The sequence below is a fragment of the Lithobates pipiens genome, unplaced genomic scaffold (genome assembly GCF_037356315.1).
Source record: "Lithobates pipiens isolate NorthernLeopardFrog02 unplaced genomic scaffold, aLitPip1_a1.2 Scaffold_19, whole genome shotgun sequence".
In the NCBI taxonomy this organism is placed as follows: Eukaryota; Metazoa; Chordata; class Amphibia; order Anura; family Ranidae; genus Lithobates; species Lithobates pipiens.
The window spans coordinates 450,708,720-450,728,561 of NW_027507764.1; the positions used below are offsets into that span (position 1 = coordinate 450,708,720).

General features: G+C 42.7%; 1 protein-coding gene across 2 annotated transcripts in view; it reads right to left on the minus strand.

The window, feature by feature from the left end:
- Nucleotides 1–19,842, minus strand: part of SDR16C5 (short chain dehydrogenase/reductase family 16C member 5) — a 76,068-nt gene that overhangs the window by 19,395 nt on the left and 36,831 nt on the right. For both annotated transcript variants that reach the window (XM_077492724.1, XM_077492725.1), the window contains exon 3: nucleotides 9,086–9,217. In XM_077492724.1, the coding sequence (XP_077348850.1) occupies nucleotides 9,086–9,217 (132 nt within the window). The remainder of the gene's footprint in view (nucleotides 1–9,085; nucleotides 9,218–19,842) is intronic.

A 19,842-nucleotide genomic window follows, 5' to 3' on the forward strand; every position in this document is an offset into this window, starting at 1 on the left:
GTCAAAGTGCGACAGTGCTAAAAGTCAAAAATTGGGCAGGAAGGAGGTAAAAGTGCCCAGTATCGAAGAGATTAACTAAGGCCCCTTTCACACTGCCACGACTTAAGAGTCACGTGATTTTGCGGACGCAATTTCAGGGAATGTCCGTGTAAACTTGAGGTCTATGGACTTCAACTCGCATCAAAGTCGGATTAAAGTAGTACAGGGACTACTTTGAAGTCGGTGCGACTTGAAGTCATACAGATATGAATGGTTATCATTGGGAATCATGGGGTACGACTTATCATGCGACTGATGTTCAAAGTCGCACAAGTGTGAAAGCGGCCTAAGTTAATAGTAATCTGCTTCCTTCTTTGAAAAAAATAAAAATGCCTGCTTTTTAATGAGACTTTTTCAAGGCAGCACAGAAGCCCCCGTTCTGAACTTTTCATGGTTCAGGGGCGTCATAGGTTTGGCAACGTATACTGGGCTAGAAGACAAACTATTAAATCAGAATAAAACTTCGAACTATCCTGCAAATCTGAATCAGTAACTGTTTACTCGATCATTCCCAATGGCTGTTTCCATGGAACTCAACAGAACACAGCTGAAATGTAATTTTGAAAATCCTGTTGACTGATTTATTTATTTTTGAAAAGAAATGAAAAACATAGACAAGAGACTAGAGAGAAGAAAACATGAAGAATCTGCACAAAGGCAAAACCGACTGGCTAAAACAAGACGATCCAGCTTCATTTCTCTAGGGCCAAACACAGGCCAGGACTTTGATGCAAACATAGCCATTTTCATTTAAGAGCTACATATCATTGTATTGTTTTGAAACAACAACAACAAAAAAAAAAAAAATTGTGAACATGACCACAGACATTAGTGGCGCTCGTATATTAGGAGGCAACCAAACACCAGTAACCATCAAGACAATCTAAAGCCCGTACACACGATCGGAATTTTGGTTGGAAAAATCTCTGATGGTTTTCCTGCTGGAATTCCGACGGGATTTTGCTCAAGCAGTCTTGCATACACACGGTCACACAAAAGTTCTCTGAACTTTCGACCTTCATAAACGCGGTGACATATAACACTACGACAAGCCGAGAAAATGAAGTTCAATGCTTCCGAGCATGCGTCAAATTGTTTCCGATCATGCGTAGTAATTTTGCGCATCGGAATTTGTACAAACGATCGGAAATTTTTACGACCAAAAAATTGGGAACATGCTCTCAATCTTTGGAGCATACACACGGTCGCATTTTCCGACCAAAAGCTCTCATCCGTCTTTTGCTGGCCGAATTTACAATCGTGTGTATGAGGCTTTAGGCCTAATTCACACAGGCTTCAGCTTGTAAAAGAGCAATGTGAACAGCAAGCTTTTCTAAGGCTATTTTCACACTGAGGCGCTTTATAGGCGCAACATGGCTAAAAATGGCGCCTGTAAAGTGCCTCTCCTGTGTCTCCAGTGTGAAAGCCCGAGGGCTTTCACACTGGAGCGGCGCGCTTGCAGGACGGTCAAAAAAGTTCTGCAAGCCGCATCTTTGCAGCGCTATAGGAGCGGTGTATTCACAGCTCCTAAAGCGCCCCTTCGCACTGACAACAATGCGGCAGTACTGCAAACCCACCGGCAAAGCGCTGCTGCAGTGGCTCTTTGCGGGTGGTTTTAACCCTTATTTGCCCACTAGTGGGGGTTAAAACTGCCCCGCAAGCTGCCGAATACTTCAGCTAAAACTACGCTAAAAATAGCGCCGCTTTAACCGCCGGCCCCAGTGTGAAAGTAGCCTTAAACTGTCAGCAAGCTTTTGGTACGCTTCAAGGGGCTTGCGCTAAGCCTTTAACCACTTAAAGACTGGCCCCATAGCAGTTTTACTGCTACAGGGCATCTCTCCTGTTCAGAATCACTTATACATAGGCGATTCTGCACTTCTGCCTGCAGGGGGCACACGTGGACCACTTCTGCTGTGAATAATTATTTCACAACATAAGCCGGTCTGCGGGGATGTGGGGCACAGGATTGTTCTCTGGCACGCACCGATCATTGGTAAAATACACAGTGAACAAGGCAGATCTCCATTTGGACGGGTGGGGAGAGAAGGGATAGATTGTGTTCCTGCAAAGCAGGGAACAAAAATGATCTCTTCCCTTAGTGAAAGCAGCACATACAGTAAACAACTAGGCACACAGGTATCCCCTTTGATCGCCCCTGATGTTTAACCCCTTCCTAGCCAGTATCAGTACAGAGTAGAGCTGCACGATTCTGGCTGAAACGATAATCACATTTTTTTTTGCTTAGAATAAAGATCACAATTCTTGTGGCGTAACATCTTCTTTCACATTATACAAAAAAATTGGGCTAACTTTAATGTTTCTTCTTTTTATTAAAGTGTATGTTTTCCAAAAAAAATGCGATTGAAAGACTGCTGCGCAAATACAGTGCGACATAAAATATTGCAACATCTGCCATTTTATTCTTTAGGGTTTCTAATAAAAAAATATATATAATGTTTGGGGGTTCCAAGTAATTTTCTAGCAAAGGATACTGCAACAACAAATGTCAGAAAAAAGGTTTAGTCTTTAAGTGGTTAACTGACCTCATTTAAAGACGGAAGTTTATTCCTTTGATCTATAGAACTACATGTTACAATGTTCCTCTTAAAGAGGAAGTAAACCCCTTCAAACCACTTTGACCTACAGGTAAGCCTAGATTAAGGCTTACCTGTAGGTCCAAGCAATATCTCCTAAACCTATATGGTTTAGGAGATATTTGCCCGAAAATGGGCACCGCTGTCTACGGCGCATGCGCCGTAGACAGCGGCGCGCAGGCGCACTAAATGCGGCAAGTCCAAGAATGGATTTGCCTAATTTGTCGACTCCCGTGCGCATGCGCGGGAGTGACGTCATCGCGGCTTCGCCGAATGGCAGCGGCGGAGCTGCGAGACGCGACTCCCGTGCGCATGCGTGGGAGTGACGTCATCGCGGCTTCGCCGCTGTCATTGGTCGGAGCTGCGAGACGCCACCAGCAAGATGGATGCGGCGGACTACAGGGATCAGCGGCGACTTCGCTGGCTCCTGTGTCAGGTAAGTGACACATAATGGACTACTATGCGATGTATAGTAGTCCATTATGCTTTACCTTTGCAGGGAAAAAAAGAGGAAGTAAACCCATCAGGGTTTACTTCCTCTTTAATTTCCAATGTTCTGACAAACTTGGCAGGCTGCCTCAATTTTTTACATAGACACGGTAAACGTTGTTTTAAGATCGTGAGGAGAATTGAATTTGCAATCTCAATTCTTTAACCACTTCAATACCGGGCATTTTCAGCCCCTTCCTGCCCAGGCCAATTTTCAGCTTTCAGAGCTGTCACACTTTGAATGATAATTGCACAGTCATGCAACGTTGTACCCAAATAAAATTTTGATTGTTTTTTCCCCACAAATAGAGCTTTCTTTTGGTGGTATTTGATCACCTCTGTGGTTTTTATTTTTTGTACTATGAACAAAAATAAAGCGACAATTTTGAAAAAAAAAAACCCACAATATTTATTACTATAACAAATATCCAATAATAAAAAAAAAATAATAATAATTTTTCCCCTCAGTTTAGGCCGACATGTATTCTACATATTTTTGGTAAAAAAAAAATCCCAATAAGTGTATATTGATTGGTTTGCGCAAAAGTTATAGCACCTACAAAATAGGGGATAGATCTGTCATTTTTATTATTTATGTTTTTTTTTACTACTAATGGCGGCGATCTGTGATTTTTATCATGACTGTGACATTGTGGCGGACAGATCGGACTCTTCTGACACTATTTTGGGACCATTCACATTTATAAAGTGATCAGTGCTATAAAAAATGCAATGATTACTGTATGTGACTGGCAGGGAAGGGGTTAACACTATGGGGCACTGCAGAGGTTAAATGTGTGACCTAGGGAGTGATTCTAACTGTGGGGGGAGGGGACTGATGAGGGGAGACCGATCGGTGTTGCTCTGTACAAGGAACATACGATCTCCCCTTTACACACACAGATCCACGTCCCTGCTCTGTGATGAGTAATCATGGGTGCCCGGCGAGTGCGCACTCTCCACAATGCCGGGAAGCAGAGGACGTCATATGACGCCCACCTGGAGGGAGGAGCGGTTCCTGCCGTCGTCAATTTACAATACGGCGGTAGGGAACTGGTTGGTGATTAATCGTGCAGTTCTAGTACAGTGCATATTTTTAGCACTGATCACTGTATTACTGTTTCTGGTTCCTGCAAAGTATCAAAAGTTCCAGTTAGTGTCCATTTGTCTGTCGCATTATCACAGTCCCACTAGAACTCGCTGATCACCATTACTAGTATAAAAAAAAATTCCATAAATATATACACCACAGTTTGTAGAGGTTATAACTTTTGCACAAACCAATCAATACACGTTTATTGTGATTTTTTTTTTACAAAAAAACATGTAGAATACATATTGGTCAAAATTTATGTAGAAATTTGATTTGTTAAATCTTTTTATTGGATAAGTTTTAGAGCAGAAAGTCAAAAAAATTTTTTTTTGTTCATAGCGCAAAAATTATAAAATGCAGCGGTGATCAAATATCACTAAAAAGCTCTATTTGTGGGGGTAAAAAATGTCACATTTTATTTGGGTGCAGCGTCGCAACTGTCATTTAAAGTAACGCAGTGCCGTATCGCAAAAAATGGCATGGTCATGAAGAGGGATAAACCTTCTGGAGCTGAAGTGTTAAAAGTACCCTTTAGCTCCTGTTTGGAAATCGTATACACAGATCCTAATGGGGGTCAGTGTTGCCAGCCTACCAGATTGAAATTTACTGACACAACACCCAAAATGTACTGGTTCAGCCATGTTTTTACTGGCATTTCCAAAAGATACAGAAAACAACTTTGGTCAAATCTTTGGAATCGCACATTTTTTATAAATGTGGAATGCTTCATGGTGTTGCTCTAAGAACATTGGGCAAGATTTGCACTGGAATCACACATTTTTAATGTGGCTTGCTTCATGGATCAATTTTGGACAGTTTTGTTGCATTTTAAGCCTTGTAGTCTCACTACTGGTGCTGCACAAAAGTATGTATATTTAACGTGATTGTAAAGTCTTTTTTTTCCCTTTCCATTAAAAAAAAAAAAAAAACACGTTAGACTTACCTGCTCTGTGTAGTGGATTTGCACGGAGCAACCCAGACCCTCCTCTTCTCGGGTCCCTGTTTGGTGCTCCTGCCCCCCCCCCTCTTCCTGTTGAGTGCTCCCACAGCAGTCAGCTTGCTATGGGGGGCACCTGAGCCGAGTCACAGCTCTGTGTGTTTAATTAGACACAGAGCCGCAGCCCGGTCCCCCTCTCTACCGATTGGCAACAGTGGGAGACATTGGTGTTGCTGCTGTGTCTCAGCCAATCAGAAGGGAGAGAGTCTCAGGTGGCTGAGATACTCGTGGACATCGCTGGACAGAGAAGGGGCTCAGGTAAGTATTGGGGGGCAGCTGCACGCAGAAGGCTTTTTATCTTAATGCATAGAATGCATTAAGATAAAAAAAAAACCTTCAGAGTTTACAACTCCTTTAAAATTGTATGATTAGAGATAACACGTATTTGTAGTGGTGATATATGTACATTGGAACACTTCATTTATAGCGCTGAATCATATTGCGTTGCATTATTTCTCGATTTTTCTGGTAGATAAACCTGTGTGTTCAGCAGCTGTTATTTAGTTTAATATAATAGAGTATTTCACATTCCCTTTTAGATTTTTTTTTAATACCCATGTGATAATCATTCTGCACAATAGTCAGGAATGCTTGTTGTATATGTGACCAGTTCCAGAGTGCCAAAGAAAATGAAAGTGTAACTAAAGCCAAAAGTGTTTGGATAAAGTTTTAAGGGTCGTCAATGCTGTCAACTTCTTATTTCTATCTCTGTGCCCACTGCCAAGAAATCTTTGTCCTAATAACCATGGTCACCTTGTGTCTACACAGGGCAGAAAGTAAAAGGAAGTCTCCTCAACAGGATGGTGACCGGAAAAAAAAAATGAATAGCACTGATGCAAGTGTTAACCCTTCCTTATGCTTTCCAAAACTAAAAAAAAAAAAAAAAAAAAAAAAACGAAACTAAAAAGTTGGGTTTAGATATGGTATACAAGTACACTTTCCCCTGGGCTTCAAGGCGTTTATATTAGAGCTTCTTAGAAGGCCACCTGACTGTCACTGATAGCAGTGTTAGCTGTAGATATACACTAATCCTTATCACTCTATGCAGGCTGTTGTCAAATGAGTCCCAAAAAGAAAAATAGTAACATCAGCTCCACAAAAGGCATGAGACCAGATATCTCACTGCCTGAGATGCAAAGATTAAACAACTAACTTGGTAGGTCATTCACAGAGCAAGTTTCTTTCTTGAAATTGTCCCCACCAGGAGAAGACCGTGATTATTGCTAGTGGCTGCTATTATTGCTAGCAATATTCGCATGTAAAATCCACAGGCTGGTTGTACCCAAGATGATCCTTCGATCAGCTTGGTAGATTCAGCCTGCTCATACACGGTTTGAATCATGAAGATTCAAACAGTCTATTGCCGCGTACACACGGTCGGAGAATCCGTCGGAATGTGTCCTATCGGACCGTGTTGTCGGTTAATCCGACTGTGTGTGCATGCAAATTTGCAAATAAATTGCGCAAAGGCATATGCGCAGAAATACATACAAAAAAAACTCTGAAAAAGTAGATGCTCAAACAGGAGTATCGTGTGCAAGAGGCTTAGGAAAAAAACATGGAGTTGAAGGCACATCACTAAACATAGTTATGAGATGATGGCCATTGCTTACCCTCTTGTTCTGGACTGATGTCATAACGTTGCCCAGTTTAACGTCGACCCCTATCTTGGTAAAGAGCCGATGGCACGGCTGTTTACCCTTGTGATCGGCTTTGTGACACGGCTGTTTACCCTTGTGAAAACCTTTAGGCCGCGTACACACGTGTGGATTGTCTGCCCAACTGAACCGTGTTTCAGCGGACAATCCGCTCGTGTGTGGGCTTCAGCGGACTTTTTCAGCGGACAATCTGACGTACTTAGTCTTTCGGAATTTCCGTAATTTTGTCCGTCCAAACTTGGTTTCAGCGGACAGTCCGCTCGTGTGTAGGCAAGTTGGACGGACTAAGTATGGTGCATGCTCAGAAAGGATTTACACGGCCGAAGGCTGCATTGCAGTGTATTGGACGTCGTTTTTCTAGTCCCGTCGTACGTGCTGTACACGTCATCACGCAAGCTTTCAGCGGACTGTCTGTTCATCGTGTGTGGTCAAGTCCGTTCATTCAAAAGTTGAACGGACTGTCTGTCGGATTGTCTGACGAACTTAGTTGGGCAGACAATCCGCCCGTGTGTACGCGGCCTTAGACTAAAAATTTAAAACCCAGTGATGATTATATACCAAAGCTCTATTTATGGGGAAAATTTATAAAAAATGCATTTGGGTACAGTGTTCCACTCTACGTGCTATATATCTTGGGAAGAAATTACTTCACTCCAGTGATGTTTTGTACTGCCCCGTCAATTCTCTCCTGTTACTGCCAACAAGAACCAATTATTCCCAATAGTATTGTGCTTAGAGGATTCATTGACTCTGATATACCTTCTCCCATGCTCACCCAGGGTCTTTATCCTTGATGCCCTCCCCCTGAGGCTGTTGCTGGCTAGGTTTGGATCTCAGGTATCTAATCCTAGGTTCTCCTGAAGAAGCGGGCAACCGTGAAATATGTTGAGAGTCTGATGGCCTACAAATGAACCCACCACTGGAGTAATATCCTTGGCAATGGTGACTCCTATGGTAGGGGTAGGGGTGTAGGAACCATCCAGAGGAAATTGTCTATACATTTTTTGTCCTGATGGACTGTTTTTATACATTGTATTTGTATACAAATTAAATTAAATTTTAGATTTTAACAAATTTTGTAATGCCCTTTGACATTACCGAGAAAATCCTGCTGCCCTACTCTATGCAATTTCTTCATATTATTAAGGATGTGGGTAATTATATTTTAAATATCATTATACGGCGGCACTTTGAAGAGGAATATCATAAATAAATATCCTAAATAGCTAGCTGCCATAGCCCCAGTATCCTCTTCTTCAGTGGGCGGTCCGCTTTAAAAGTGGTCTCAGCGGTGAATTCGCCACAAGATCACTTTTATCGGGGGCGGGATCCCTTCCCGTCAAGCTCCAGTGCCCGCCACCACTTACCAGAGCCTCCTGCGATTGCTTCCTCTCCCCTCTGTGGTATGGAGCCAAGTGAGGGGAAGATGGCCACCCAACTCCATACCATTGCAGGACGGAAGCAACGTCAAAACGTCACTTCTGGCCATAGCTCTTAAAAAGGGACATTTTTTTTTTTTTTAAATTTACAATTTTTATTGCATTTTAGTGTAAATATGAGATCTGAGGTCTTTGTGACCCCAGATCTCATATTTAAGAGTTCCTGTCATGCTTTTTTTCTATTACAAGGGATGTTTACATTCCTTGTAATAGGAATAAAAGTGACAGTTTTTTTTTTTGTTTTTTAAGGAGAACAGTGTAAAAAATAAATAAAATTAAAAAATAAAGCGTAAAATAAATAAGAATTTTTTTTTTTACCACGCCCCATCCTGCTGAGCTTGCGTGCAGAAGTGAACGTATACGTGAGTAGCGCCTGCATTTGAAAACGGAGTTCAAACCACACATGTGAGATATCACCGCGATCGTTAGAGCAAGAACAATAATTTTAGCACTAGACCTCCTCAAATCATGCAACCTGTAGAATTTTTTAAACACGTATATATGGAGATTTTTAAGGATAAAAGTTTATCGCCATTCCACGTGCTGAACAACTGCCATTTTATTCTCTAGGGTGTTACAAAAGAAAATAGATATAATTTTTGGGGATAAGTAATTTTTCTAGCAAAAAAAATAATTATTTTAACTTCTAAACAAGTTTGAAAAATAGTCCCAGTCTTAAAGTGGTTAAAACTTTCTTCTAAACAAATATTTCCAATATTTTGTATACAAAAAGGTCAGAAAAGTGGTCTTGTAGGTCGAGTAAAAAACAGAATTACCCAGAAATGTGCCATTGTGTTCACTTGCATGGTCTTCTCTACGAGAGCATCAGGTGAGTCGATGAATTTCTTTCCAGTCACTATGCCAGCATTGTTAATTAAGATACTAACATCTCCAACCTCTTTCTTCACCTAAAGAATGGAAGAAAAATCTAGTTGAAAAAAAGTAAAGCAGGTACGTGCATCACAAAAAAGACCAAAATAATACCTATACATGTTATCTACAGATTGAGGTTATCAATATTACGGTGCCCATAGACTACATTCTGATCACAGTAAGACATCACTCAGTGCATCATTAAACAAATCAATTGTTAAAACACAAAATGCATCAGAACTTGCTTTAGGAAAATCACCATTTACTGTGTCCTCGTGCCATTCACACAACTGTATACAGTGCCATGAAAAAGTATTCATACCCCATTACATTTTTCACTTTACAATCAAGTAAATGTGTTTTATTGGGATTTCATGTGATAGACCAGCACAAAGTGGTACATGATTGTGAAGTGGAAGGAAAACTATCATTGGTTTTCAAATTTTTTTTACAAATAAATAATCGGAAAGTGTGGTGTGCATTTGTATTCAGCCCCCGAGTCAATATTTTGTAGAACCACCTTTCGGTGCAATTACAGCTGCAATTCTTTTTTGGGGATGTCTCTACTAGCTTTGCGCATCTAGAGATTGACCTTTTTGCCCATTCTTCTTTGCAAAATAGCTCAAGCTCTGTCAAATTGGATGGAGAGTGTCTGAACAGCAATTTTCAAGTCTTGCCACAGATTCTCAGTGGGATTTAGGTCTGTATTTTGACTGGGCCATTCTAACACATGAATATGCTTTGATCTTAACCATTTCATTGTAGCTCTGGCTCTGTGTTTAGAGTCATTGTCTTGCTGTAAGTTGGACCTCCGCCCCAGTCTCAAGTCTTTTGCAGACTCTAACAGGTTTTCTGCCAAGATTGCCCTGTATTTGGCTCCATCCATATTCGCATCAACTCTTACCAGCTTCCCTGTCCCTGCTGAAGAAAAGTATCCCCACAACATGATGGTTTCCATCACCATGTTGCTTTTAGGCCAAAAAGTTAAATTTTGGTCTCATCTGACCAAAGCACCTTCTTCCACATGTTTGCTGTGTCCCCCACATGGCTTCCCGCAAGCTGCAAATGGGACTTCTTATGGCTTTCTTCTTGCCACTCTTCCATAAAGACCAGATCTGTGGAGTGCACAACTAATAGTTGACCTGAGCTGTGAATCTCTGCAGCTCCTCCAGAGTTACCATGGGCCTCTTGGCTGCTCTCTGATTAATGCTCTCCTTGCCAGGCCTGCTAGTTTAGGTGGACGGTCATGTCTTGGTAGGTTTGCCATCGTGCCTTACTCTTTCCATTTTCAGATGATGGATTGAACAGTGCTCCGCGAGATGTTCAAAGCTTAGGATATTTTTTATATAACCTAACCCTGCTTTAAACTTCTCTACAACTTGTCTGGTGTGTTCCTTGGCCTTTATAAAGCTGTTTGTTCACTACGGCTGCCTAACAAACCTCTGAGGGCTTCACACAACAGCTGTATTTATACTGAAATTAAATTACACATGAGAGGACTCTATTTACTAATTAGGCAATTGGTTCCACTAGATTTTAGTTAGGGCTATCAAAGTAAAGGGGGCTGAATACTAATGCATGCCACACTTTTCACATATTTATTTGCAAAATATTTTGAAACCCATTTTTCATTTTCCTTCCACTTCACAATTATATATCACTTTGTGTTGGTCTATCGCATAAAATCCCAATAAAATACATTTACATTTTTGGTTTTAACATGACAAAAAGTGGAAAATGTTAAGGGGTATGAATACTTATTCAAGGAAATGTAGTTGTGGGAAAAGTAGATATAAAATGATCAGCTATTGGTTTAGCAGTATAAAAATATGTGTAATAGTCCTCTGCACTACTACTAGTAAATAAAATAAATTAAAAATAAGGTGGAAATACAGCAATACGCAATAGTGTTCACAACTACACAAATAAAATTAAAATTTTTGGTGATCTCGCGCATAGCCTACAAACTTCCATATATGAAATCAATCAACAAAGAATGTTAAATTAAATAAATAATTAAAAGCCAGCAGCTACACATACTGCAGTTGCTGGCTTTTAACAATAGGACACTTACCTGTCCTGGAGTCCAGAGATGTCGGCACCACAGCTGAAGTTTCCATCAGCTGTTGGGTGCTGCCACCGCCATTGCTGGTAAGGGTACCCGCAGTGTACCTTACGGCTTCACGTCAGGAACCCTACTGCGCATGTGCGAGGCCACGCTCCTCTTCTACTGGCCTGGCGACAGGGAGAGAGGGAGGGAGCCCCGCGGTGATGTCACGGGACACGGCCCAGACTCCCGGGAGTGGGAACAGGATACCTGTCAAAGACAGGTGAGACAAATGTGGGGAAGTTCCACTTTTGGGTGGAACTCTGCTTTAATACAATAAATGTGAAATAAATTGCATACGATGTTCATCCAAACAGTAGTGACACAATTAAATATGTGCAGTGAAGTCCATAAGTGAATATAGTCCAATTGTAGCAGATCAAGGTAGTGAAGATGGAGCATCAATAAAACTTGGTAATTTATCCAATAAGTGGAACTGCTGACACCACACCACTGTGCTCACAGAACTCTCACCTCATAGGCATAAGTCGTATGCCTTGGAACATAATCCAATAGAAAACACCACATTCCACTTCCAGGATCCAGGATTAGAGGTCGACCGATATGGGTTTTTCTCTGGCCGATGCCGATATTTAGAAATCATGGCGGCCGATAGCCGATATATGATGCCGATTTTTTTGGGCCGATATGTTAGGCCGATTTTATTTTATTTATTTATTTTTAATCCCCCTTGATCTAACACACCTTTCCCACTGGGGCATTTTTCAGGCGCTTTTGGGCTAAAAATAGCGCCTGTAAAGTGCCTGCAAAACGGCTCCCCTGCAGTCTGTGTGAAAGACAGAGTGCTTTCACACTGAGGCGATGCGCTGGCAGGATCTTAAAAAAAAAAAAAAGTCCTGCAAGCAGCACGTTTGGAGTGGTGTATACCGCTCCTCCACCACTCCTGCCCATTGATATGAATGGGCACCACTGCCGAAGCGCATGCAATGCGATTTGGCAGCAGTGCTTCATGGGCGCATTTAACCTCTTCCTTGGCCGCTAGCTGGGTTATATGTGCCCCACTAGCAGCCAAATAGCACCGCTAAAATGATGGTAAAGAGCCGCTAAAACTTGCGTTTTACCATCAACGTCTGCCCGCTCCAGTGTGAAAGCAGCCTTCATAAGTGATACAGAAAATTTCTTACACTTAAAGCGGAGGTCCACCCTAAAATGGACCTTCCGCTCATCGGAACCCTCCCCCCCCTCCGGCGCCACAATTGGCACCTTTCAGGGGGGAGGGGGGTGCAGTTACCTGGATAATCCAGGTAACGGCACCCACTTCCAGGCTAGCTCTCTGCGGAAAGGGGTGTACATTACGCCCCTTTCCGCAAGTGCCCGCCCCCTTCCGCAAGTGCCCCGCTGCCTGCTGGGAAACACACAGATCCCAGAGGCAGCGGGGACCGTCCTCATTGCGCAGCGCGGCTCGCGCATGCGCAGTAGGGAACCGGGAAATTAAGCCGAAAGACTCCATTTCCTGATTCCCATACCCAAGATGGCGGCGGCGGCAGCACTCGAGTGTCGATCTAGAGATCGGCTTCAGGTGCCGACATCGCGGGCGCGCTGGACAGGTAAGTGTCATTATTTTAAAAGTCAGCAAATGCAGTATTTGTAGCTGCTGGCTTTTAAAAAAAAAAAAAAAAAAAAAAACGCGGAGTCCCGGCGGACTCCCGCTTTAAACATTTATTAAACAAAACAAACCTCCAATCAGTTTACTTGTATGTATGATCTAGATTAAAAAAAAAAAAAAAAAACTATATATTAAATAAAAACAGGTAGTCAAAACTTTTGGACAAAAAAAAAAAAAAATGGGCTAACTTTACTGTTTTTATTTTATTTTTATTTTTTAAATGGTGTATTTTTTTTCCCAAAAAAATGCATTTGAAAGACCTCTGTGCAAATGCTGTGTGACATAAAATATTGCAACAACCGCTATTTTATTCCCTAGGATCTCTGCTAAAAAAATATATATAATTTTTGGGGGGTCTAAGTGATTTTCTGGCAGAAAATACAGGATTTTTACTTGTAAGCAACAAGTGTCAGAAAAGATTTAGTCTTTAAATGGTTAAACTGAGAACTTCTACACAGAGATGACTTCATTCATTCAGAAGTGTAAACATTGTTTCATTTAGTTCTTTTCTTGGCAGCCTGCCCAGAGTGGAGGAAAGTGTTGCTATGACGACTCAGGCAACTCACACTGACTTCTTACAGAAGTCATTTCAAAGTCCCGCTGTAGAATCGGCTTTTTATTAACACAATCGGCCGATGCCGATTATTTAAAAAACGGCAAATATCGGCCGATATATCGGTCGACCTCTATCCAGGATCAACAATAGACTTTTTTGTATCAGAAAATTCCACCCCACATATATGATGTTCTTTTAAAGTGGTGTTGCACAGAAAAAAAATCATTAAAATTACTGGAAAGAATAAAACATTTGGAATTTTAACTCGCTTCTAAATGCCTGTTGCTAGGGGGTCCCTCGTAGTCTGCCTCCTTCAGTGCCTGGGCTGGTGACATCACTTCCCCTCGGTGCAGGAAGGGCTCAACTCCGCCGCCTCCCTCCTGTCAGTCATCTGGGACATGTGACAGGTCCCAGATGACTGCGCAGGCCAATCACGGCCGCTCGTACATGCAGCGCCGCTCGCGCATGCAGCCGGGTGCCCACAGTTTCAATGCCGCCACCGCCGAGCGGGGCTTCGATCCTCCCGCATCGCTGGACCCTGGAAAAGGTAAGTGTCCGATTATTAAAAGTCAGCAGCTGCAGTATTTGTAGCTGCTGACTTTTCATTTTTTTTATTTTATGGAAACTCCTCTTTAATGGTCTGTTGTTCCTGCTCATAATATGGTTGACAATAATAAGAATTAGGTTCAGTATAGTTTCTAATAGGGTCAAGCCTATTACGTGTAGGTATGGGACTTCTTTCATGTCTTCCATGTTGATTATGGTAATACGGTGGTCCTCTATTATCCTTATATATTCCTTCATTGAAGGGTCTCTTATTATAGGGTCTCTCATTATAGCCTCCATTAGAATACGTTTTTTTTTTTCCTTTTTTTTTATGAATTTCTGGGAGTGTGCTGCCAATTGTTATGGTTGTCCCATTGTTCATGATTTTGATGTTTTTATGTGGTCCGCTATTAGATACTTACTCTATTTCAGGGAGTATGTCTGCGTATTTGGAAATATATGGCAAAATAGCTCCATTATTACACCTCAATTATATTTTTTATATTGCAAAACGATTTTTTAAAGTATTTATCTTACAATCAATTATTAAAATTTTAGTTTTTTAGCCTCTTAAATTTAATAATAAATTGTGCTAAGTTGTTGGATATAAATGGGGTTAATGGCTGCTTCTATGTTGATCCGCAATAAGAAGCCTTTTTATTGTTCAATATGTTATTTATAAGTATTATATAAATCATAGGGAAAATGCCTGCCGTCTCACTGTCTCCATCTATGGCCATGAGCTTCATCAAATTGACATCAAATTCACTTCCTGTCCGCACGATATAAATAGAATTACACAATAGCCAATCCGGTCCCCTGAGGAAGTCACGTGACGTGACAAAGCGCGTAGGACATGGCCGGAGTATACCACGGACCGGAAGTGACGTGCGAGGTGGCGTAAACGCAGAATGTTTTCCTTTCTTTGGCGCATTTACTCCTGTTCTCATGTAAGTAGATATTTTTTATCTCAATAAACTCCTTTTTAATGGTAATACACTATCGGAGGTTTACTTACCTTACACGTGGAGCAGATCATCGTATATGTGGGGTGGAATTTTCTGATACAAAAAAGCATGTTGTTGATCTTGGATGTGGAATGTGTCCTTTCTATTGGATTATGTTCCAAGGCATATGACTTATGCCTATGAGGTGCGAGTTCTGTGAGCACAGTGGCGTGGTGTCAGCGGTTTTACTTATTAGATAAATTACCAAGTTTTATTGATGCTCCACCTTCACTACTTTGAGCAATTGGACTATCTTCACTTATGAACTTCACTGCGCATATTTAATTGTGTCACTACTATTTGGATGAACATCGTATGCAATTTGATTCACATTATTGTATTAATTTAACATTCTTTGTTGATTGATTTCATATATGGAAGTTTGTAGTATATGCGCAAGATCACTATACATTTTAATTCTACTCATTGGTTTAGCAGGCCATAGTCCTGGAGGGAGGGGGCATACAAGGACACAGGACACCCATACGAATTTCAAAGCAGGCATACACAGATAACAAATTCTTTCAGCCATTTGGTTTAGAAGACCCGCCCATCGGTCTTTTGGCAACCATCCCAGCTTTAAATATTGAGGCAAACATTTTTACAGGTTATAGTTGACAATATAAAGTGCTGACATTCTTTCTTTAAAGATAAAGATGGGTTCAATATCCTTTAGATTACACTTTCATGACATTGTTACCCCTTTTCTTCTTTTATTCCTCAATAACAGTGTAAGCAGGTCTGTGCAGTTTCTTTATTAATTTCCTGTATCCAGTGGTGGCTGGTGAAGTTTTAGGATGGGGGGGGGGGGGGGGGGCAAGACCACACACCTCAGATTTGGCCCCTCCCACTTCTCACAAGCCACACCCCTTATCGAATCAACATCATATACAAGGCTGCACATTATACACTGGGCTCTGCACATCATATACCAGGCTGCACATTATACACAGGGCTCTACTAAAGCAGACAAATCATTTCTGCAACCTGTAAATCGCACATATTTGCATTCTGCAACCTGTAAATGACACATATCTGCAACCTGTAAATCGCACATATCTACAACCTGTCAATCACACATATCTGCATTCTGCAACCTGTAAATTGCCCATATCTGCATTCTGCAACCTGTAAATTGCTCATATCTGCATTCTGCAACATGTAAATCGCACATATCTGCAACATGTAAATCGCACATATCTACAACCAGTAAATCGCACATATCTGCATTCTGCAACCTGTAATGTAGGAGGATTTGTTTCATCTCTGTATCACCTGAGGCCAGTCACTTCACTGGGTATATGTAAAGGTTTGCAACCACTTTAATGTAGAAAAATGTAAAATAATGCACACAGGAGCCTAAAATTTGATTGCAAGTTACTCACTAGAGGGAGAACCTTTGGGGAAATCAAGGATGGAAAAGGATCCAGGGGTTCTAGATCACAGGTTAGCAATGGCATGCTATGCCATGCTGCAGCAAGCAAGGCTGGCAGACTATTTGCGTGCATTAAAAATGGTATTTACTCAAGAGATAAAACTATAATTCTACAAAACTCTGGTTTGGCCACATCTGGAGTATGTTGTCCAGTTCTGGTCACCAGAGCTTGGGAAGGTTTTGCTTGAGAACTGGAGAGACTCTAGAAAAGGGCAGCAAAGCTAATAAAGCGACAGGAGGACTTCAGTTACGAGAAAGGAATACAAACATTACATTTATTCTCGCTGAAGAAGAGATACACAAGAGGGGATATGATTGCAATATATAAATATTTAAATGGTAACCCTAGCACTGGAAGTAAACTAATTTGACCTAAAGTCTCTAAAGAAAATACGTAGCCACACAATGAAGTTGTATGAGAAGCAATTCAATCTTAAACTTCAGGAGAATTGGGGGCGTGACCGGAAGTGCTAGGCGGTGGACGCTTTCTGAGGGAGCTCCGAGTATCCCGAGCTCCATCCATCGCCATCCTCCCTCTTCCAGCACTGTCTGGTGATCAAACCTACAGCAATCTAATCCCTGGAGTGCCCTGCAGCGATTGGTGACATTATTTGGCGCACTTACCCCTCCACTCGGCCGCGGGACAGCCGATACCGGGAGCTCGTGGCGGCCATCTTGGCGCTCCGGAGGCCTGCCGAATCTTCAAGTTTTTCGCTGCATCCAGCGGTAGGGGACGACCATCCACCCTCCAAACCTTCTGATCTTCCCTCCCTGAGTGCTCCGGTGGCTCGTTCGGGCCTCGGGGGTGAGCGGGGAGGCCGTGGCTGGGTCCGGCCTAGTGCGGCCTAGTAAAGCCTGTAGATCCCCGGACTTTCCTACGGCGGACGCCCGCGGAGAGCATCGCTCTCGGACCGCTACCCCACTACCCGCTACTTTTGACTGCAGGGCCCCCCCCTGGACAGCATATACCTCCCAATCCCCCCACACTGCATCTTTAGTCTGGCCTGACCCTGGACCGGGTCTGTGCTGACTGAGGTCAGCCATCTTGCTACACCCAAAGGCCTAATAGTATTCTTTCCACACGCTGCTGGTGTGGTGGGGAGGGGAGTCTCCTGCTTTCTACTAGCTCTGCCCCCAGAGGGCGCATGCACGGCAGCTCCGAAGATGGTCGCATAGATCTGGAGAACCGTCCCGCCCTGGCGGATCCGGACTGATGACGGTGCCCAAAGAACCAACGCTCACTCCACAACTTGTCCGCTGAGTAGTAAATATACCAGGGATCTCCCCAATGTATTCCGGGGCTGTCAGGAGAAACCTCGAGCCGACTTATGAAACGACCCGTTCTTCCAATACAGAGGTGAAATTGGCGACCGGACCTCACCGTTCGGACGCGGCTTACATGACCGAGGCACAACTGGCGGTTTCTTCCTCATCTGCTCTGCAACGACGGCCAAGCACCGATTGTCCTGAAATGGCTTCCCCAGCCTCCACAGTATCTCTTCTGGAGCAATCATTCCCAGACATGGATTTCCCACCCTTGGGAGCTAACCTCCCTCAGCCCCAACTTCTAACTCAGCCTGGAGACTCGGGCCTACTGCAGTCGATCAATGTGACTGAACTCTTTGCTAAATTTGCAGAACTCCTGGACAGGGGCCTACAAAACACGGCTACCAAAATCACAAGTGACATCAAAGCAGACCTCCAGAACATCGGATCTCGCATTGAAACTATTGAATCCAACCTGGATGCGACGATTTCCAGAACAAATCAAAACTCTGCTTGCTTACAAGTATTACAAGAACAACTGGAAATTGCCAACGCCAAAATAGATGACCTTGAAAATAGAAATAGGAGGTGCAACTTTAGGGTCAGGGGACTCCCTGAATCCTACAAGGACATTCCTGCGACAATACAGGCTTTCATTAAAGATCTACTCCCTGACGTCCCACAACACCACCTAGAGCTTGATAGGGCTCACAGGGCCCTCAGGCCCCCCAGGGATGATGGCCTGCCTCGAGATATTGTAGTAAAGCCTCATCACTATACAGTGAAAGAAGCAGTCATGAAGAAATCCAGATCCATGTCCAAAATCGTCTTTCAGGGTCACCAAATTCAAGTCTTTGCTGATATATCTCCCTCCACCATTCAAAAGAGACGCACCTTGAAACCGCTACTTCAAATCCTTATGAATAAGGACATCAAATATTGGTGGCTCTTTCCATTTCAATTGAAGATGTTATTCAATGGCAAACCCTACACCTTTAGTTCTCTTCCAGAAGGGGAACAGCTTTTCTTACGACTCGGCCTCATCTCTCACGACCCAATCACTATGCAACAGGAGCCCTCTCCTCACTCAGCTAAAAGGCAACTTCCCTCCAGTCCATCCAGTCCACTGAACTCGATGTGGAAACCCGCAAGACACAAGAAATCGAAGGACAACGTCCCTCCTTGACTCGCTATGATCTACCTACAGTACAAGTTTTGGGACTTTGGGGGGATATTAATCCCCTCTCGGGGACCTTGAGCAGGGACTTTGCCTAGCTTATACCTCACCATGGGGGTGGGAACAACACTCAAGGTCTCCATCTGTGTTGGGGGGAACTAGCTAACCCTTTTGTACCAATTTTCTGTTGCCACACTCAAATATTTTACTTCTCCTGATTTGTATTACTTTATTCTCTCCTGGTCCTTGGGGAGATTTAAACGATTTCTAATGTTAGCGTTGGTTCTGGGGCCCTTTTTATTGACAGTTATGTATTGTTTAAATGTTTAGATGGTCCTTCTTGCTAGGGCGGTGCTCATGCACCCTTTCCTGCCTAGTGAACTCGGTATTGACCCTTCACTGGTCAGGATTACTCCCTATCTTCATCCCCTTTGGGATTGAGATTGGGGAGGTATCTGAATTTTTATTTGCAGGCGGTATTCTTTCCGCCCGCATCGGGGGTCATGTTTGTCCCCCTTCTTACCTTCTCTGCTCCTCTCTATCTCCTTTTCTTGCTCATTCTCTGCTCTTTCTTTCCCCTAGAGGTCATCTGGAGAAGGAGGACACGATCTTCATCCATGCTCGTTGAGTCACTCACCGGTCTGCTTTTATCCTGGTCTATAAATCTTCTATGGGTAAGTGCCTTTGTGTATCGGGGTATTCCCACTCCTCTGCTCGATGGCGGTAACTGATCCAGACAAAATTCCCCTTAAGCTTATTACTCATAATGCCCAAGGCCTAAATTCCCCGGCCAAACGTAGGAAAATGTTTCAACATTTTCACTCCCAAAAAGTTGATGTAGCACTCCTACAAGAAACCCATTTCCCTAAACGCTTTCATCCTACTTTTATCCATTCCAAATTCTCTAATTTTTCACTGGCCAATGCAGACGATAAAACA